Source organism: Protopterus annectens, chromosome 10.part0 (genome assembly GCF_019279795.1).
Source record: "Protopterus annectens isolate FY-2018-M chromosome 10.part0, PAN1.0, whole genome shotgun sequence".
In the NCBI taxonomy this organism is placed as follows: domain Eukaryota; kingdom Metazoa; phylum Chordata; order Ceratodontiformes; family Protopteridae; genus Protopterus; species Protopterus annectens.
In genome coordinates, this window is record NC_056744.1 from 1163294036 (window position 1) to 1163298375 (window position 4340).

At 38.6% G+C, this 4340-nt stretch overlaps 1 protein-coding gene across 2 annotated transcripts in view; it reads right to left on the minus strand.

The window, feature by feature from the left end:
- Nucleotides 1–839: 839 nt before the first annotated feature.
- The window catches only part of RPP38 (ribonuclease P/MRP subunit p38), a 28224-nt gene continuing 24723 nt past the window's right edge, over nt 840–4340 (minus strand). For both annotated transcript variants that reach the window (XM_044085904.1, XM_044085903.1), the window contains exon 2: nt 840–2394. In XM_044085904.1, coding sequence (XP_043941839.1) covers nt 1389–2321 — 933 coding nt within the window. In that variant the 5' untranslated portion in view covers nt 2322–2394 and the 3' untranslated portion in view covers nt 840–1388. The remainder of the gene's footprint in view (nt 2395–4340) is intronic.

Genomic DNA, 4340 nt, shown 5'->3' on the forward strand with positions numbered 1-4340 from the left:
ACATACTGGAACAGCTTTATGCACCTATCAAGTAAGCCATTATGATTAGCAAACAATAAATTAATGGGAAAAGGCCTAATTCACCGATATACACACATGAATTTAAAAAAATACCATTTTTTATTTTCTTTCTCAGATGTACACGAGCATTTTAAAAGGCAATCAGACAACCAAGCTGAATTATTACTGCTGCCACTCATTTCCCTAATCTGAAGCACTTAAGAATGACTAAACTTACCACTATTTAGACTGTTGTATGGTTATAGAAAGATTTGAAATATGGGACCATTTCAACTAACAAAGAAAAAAAGCTTTGTTTTCAGAAAGCAGCCCTGCCCCTCTGAATAGTTTTGTCACTATATTAAACAGGATGGTCAGAAAATGTGATACATTTTTGGGTGCAACGATCATTCCAAGGTGAACTAACAATGTCTGCCAAACCAGTGTCCCCATTTCAAATATCTTCTATTCCTTCATTATTGTAAGCTAAACACTACTTTCACATTAGCAAGACATAAGCAGGCCAGTGTTCCAGATTTACTAAAGTGTAGCTGTCCCCAAAAGCTAATGGAGCTGACATCCTCAACATAACAGCAAAATACTGAAAACTACATTTATTTTCACATCCATCTTACAAATTATCAATAATCAAAATAAGCACGTGCAGTCTTTCTTGGATCAATATGACATAAAACAGTCTTCCTCAGTATTCTCTGAATATGCAAGACTCACAAATACAAAATCCCATGAGTACAATCACTAAAATCTAGAAAGAAAGAATGTTTTATATATATATATATATATATATATATATATATATATATATATATATATATATTTATTAAGGTTGACATTTAACCTGTACCTCAGAGAATTCCTCTACAGAAATCTCACATTAGTATACACAGGAGACAGGGTTGGGGTGTGGCTTCCCTCCACATGTTAGAGATACAAAGCCCCCATATAAAAATCATTTACAGTAATACTGTGAATTTTGATATTAATTCTTTTTAAATTTGGTTGCCCTTTAGTGTTTGCAGTTCTGTGATTTGCATTTGTGGGTCTTTGGACTTCTGTCATGGACTCATTCTTTATCAAAGAAGGCAAAATTCTGCATTAGTACACAAGAGTCATTACTTGCCCTTTACCAAAGGTAACTTGCAAACTTTGCAAATTCAAAAAGACTGGCTTCATTTAAAAAAAAAAAGGCTATGGTTAGGGTAACGCGACAGATGCTACACAGCGTCTGTTGGTAGTATATGTCATTAATACTCTTGGTCCTAATGACGTTCATGTAATCAAAAGCACAAAAGTGATGGAGAACGATTGCAGAAATAGCGGAGATCAGATCCCCTTGGGGAAAAAAACACAACACAACACACACAAAATTACTTCTTTTGCTTCTTTTTTTTAGGTTTCCGCACTCTGTTAGGGTTTGGAACCAGTTTCTTCACTTTCAGGGGCTGTAGCTGTAAAACATCTTGTTTATTAGTATCCAAGACATCTTCTGTATGTTTACGCTTCTGACTAACAGTCACAACTGTTTCTTGTGAAGGAGTCCCATTGGCCTCCAAAGCATCCTTATCACCCAAAAGATCAAGGGATTCATCTACTGCTTCCTCCTCTGCTTGTGTGTGTTGTATCCATGGAACTTGCAGAGAAGGCACTTTGGGAATGATCACGTTCACAGCATCTGCAAATGTCCCAGCATCCCGATGGAAGCCAAGTGCTAGGACTGACTTCAAGCCGATTAAAGGTGCCACATTCTCACTTAACCGTGGGACTTGACAAGCAGGTACAGCTCGACTTGCACTCAGCTGAATCAAGTGTCTGGTCATCAGTGCAGGCTTTACAGATTTACAAACAAGAACTAAACACAGCTGATCTTTTTCCAAAGCTCGGGTAACTTCATTGATTCCAATTGCTAACCGTTTTCTTATTTCTAAATCAGACCATCCAAGATGTGCTTCACTACCTTTAGTTTCTTTGCTAACCACTGTACTTGGACAATCATCATCTTGTTGATCTTCATTAACCTCTGCTTCTTCACCAGCTGGTTTTCTTAAAGCATCATCCTGCTGTTGATCAGATTTACTTCTTGATTTCCGTTTTTTAGTAAAAGTCCTTTTCTTCTTTGGCCGCTCAAGTTTTTTAAGCCCAACCTCTGTAATCGTATCCTTCAAGATCTGTAAAATGAAATGCATATCTCCTCTCTCCAGTGTGTTCCATTCAATATGATATGGGTTATCTAAACTGTTTTTTACTGGGACTTGTTTTGCTTTGCGGACTGCACCCTTCCCAGTCTGAGAAGCAGACGCCATTTTCAGAAGTTTATATGACAAATGTTCAGACAGCTGTCAGTGCTGAAAAGTTCAAACACCATAACAACATGACCTGTAAAGAGAGGGGAAAAAAAAGAATTAGTATTTCTCTTTCAACATATCAACATAAACAGCTTAGATATTCAGTACTAACTACATGTAAAATAGGTAAACGATAAGAGTTAGTTACCACTGTTCCCTTAACTTTGCAATATGTTTTCTATATCTTGTTTCCACCTAGCCAAGTCTCCTTTGTTCATCGTACTACAACCAAATGCAAAGGAACTGTGCATGCCATTCAGCTCAAGCCCTTTCTTGTTCCAGATAGAAAACTTCAGGTATCTAAAGCAACCTTACTATAAAATTCAAAATTGATTTCACTTGATGAGACCAAACTAAGCCTACAATACTGAGTGGACTGGTTACGGTTTCATGAGAACCTCTTCAGACCTTTTGGGCAGCTTGGCTGTTGTCTAGCTGCTGTAAGCTCTGTCCAGGGTATCTACCTAGGGAAGACTATAGCAACTGCACTGAACCCAGAGCATCTCAGTTAATGCTACTACTAAGGAAGCCACTTGGGATCAATGTTAATCTTTTGCTTCTGGTGAGAGAAGGAGCTAAGGATCATTGACTTCTAGCTGCATGCAGCTATGCTACACCAGCACCATCTCCACTACCAGACAGATAGTACCTCCAGTAATAAACTCAAAGCCTCACAGATACTACTCCTCCATCAGCCCACTTTAGTAAGCACCTAGAATCATTGGTTTGCTCTTTCCAACAGTCTCTATTGCCAGCTTGGTTAACACAGGAATCCTGAGACAATCGTTTCATACTTCTTGACGACAACCTCCTACTTAAACTTACAGTGTGTGAGACATGCAATTTTTTTATATTGGAGGCAAAGCTCTCACATGAAGACACTACAAACAACAAGCATCTCTAGACATTTATATGGAGTAAAATCTTTTGAGGTAGCTTTTCTGTAACTAGAAAAACAAAAAACTCTTGCCCATGTTTATACTTGCGATATGCTTGTAACAGTTAGGGAGAAACCTATACAGCAACTATGATCTCACGTTTGTGTCAGGCTTAGTGTGGAAATATGTGGAACTATCATACACAGATTAGAGCAAACACACAGACCTACATATGCTGAGGCTCTTAAAATTAACCTACCTAATCCACAAAGGCCATGTGAATGTAACCTAAGAAAAAAGTACCCTCAGCAACCTTGAAATATACTTATAAGAGTCAGTGTCTCAATTCAAAAGTCCATAAAGGTAAACATCCACACAATCCAACATCCTAGTCAGTGTGTCTCAAAATGGAGTCATCTTTGCACCATTCACCAGGGCTGTGCAAGCAAGGGTCATGATCAGATGCCTATTAAGTTTCATAATTCGCCACATCACAAAGGCACTCAAGTTCTTGCAACACAAGTACACATATAACACAATTACAGTACATGTGGGTGTAACTGATTTGAGATGTACTTCCTTGGATTATATGAAAAGACATGAAACTCTCTGAATGTGGGTCCACAGCAGGTATCAACTTTATTGACATTTGCTTACCAGGATGGTCTAACTGGGTCAAAAAGAACACATTTTCAGTGGAGGTCCAGGGAGGAAAAGCTCCAAATTACAAACTCTAACGCACAAACATTATAACAGTGAATACAGTGAGATACAAAATAAAAGTGAATGCAGTGAAACACAAAAAAGGGGAGGGTAGGGGAGATCTATGCCTGACATACAGGGCATTGTCAGACCCCACGCTGATGGACCTCCTGCACTGCCACAAAACAAAAAGCACCAGAATTACCTGTTCAAAGACTTAAACCTTGCCTGTGATATAAACAGGGTCTGGTGGACAGACAGGTATGTATCCCAGAGATTAACCCGTATGTTGAACAGGCTCCCCATCCATATGAAGTAGAGTTCCTCGCTAACCCAAATCAAGTGCAATTCAGACAACTGGATGGGGAACAGGAAATTCATCCTGGTTTGGCACCTA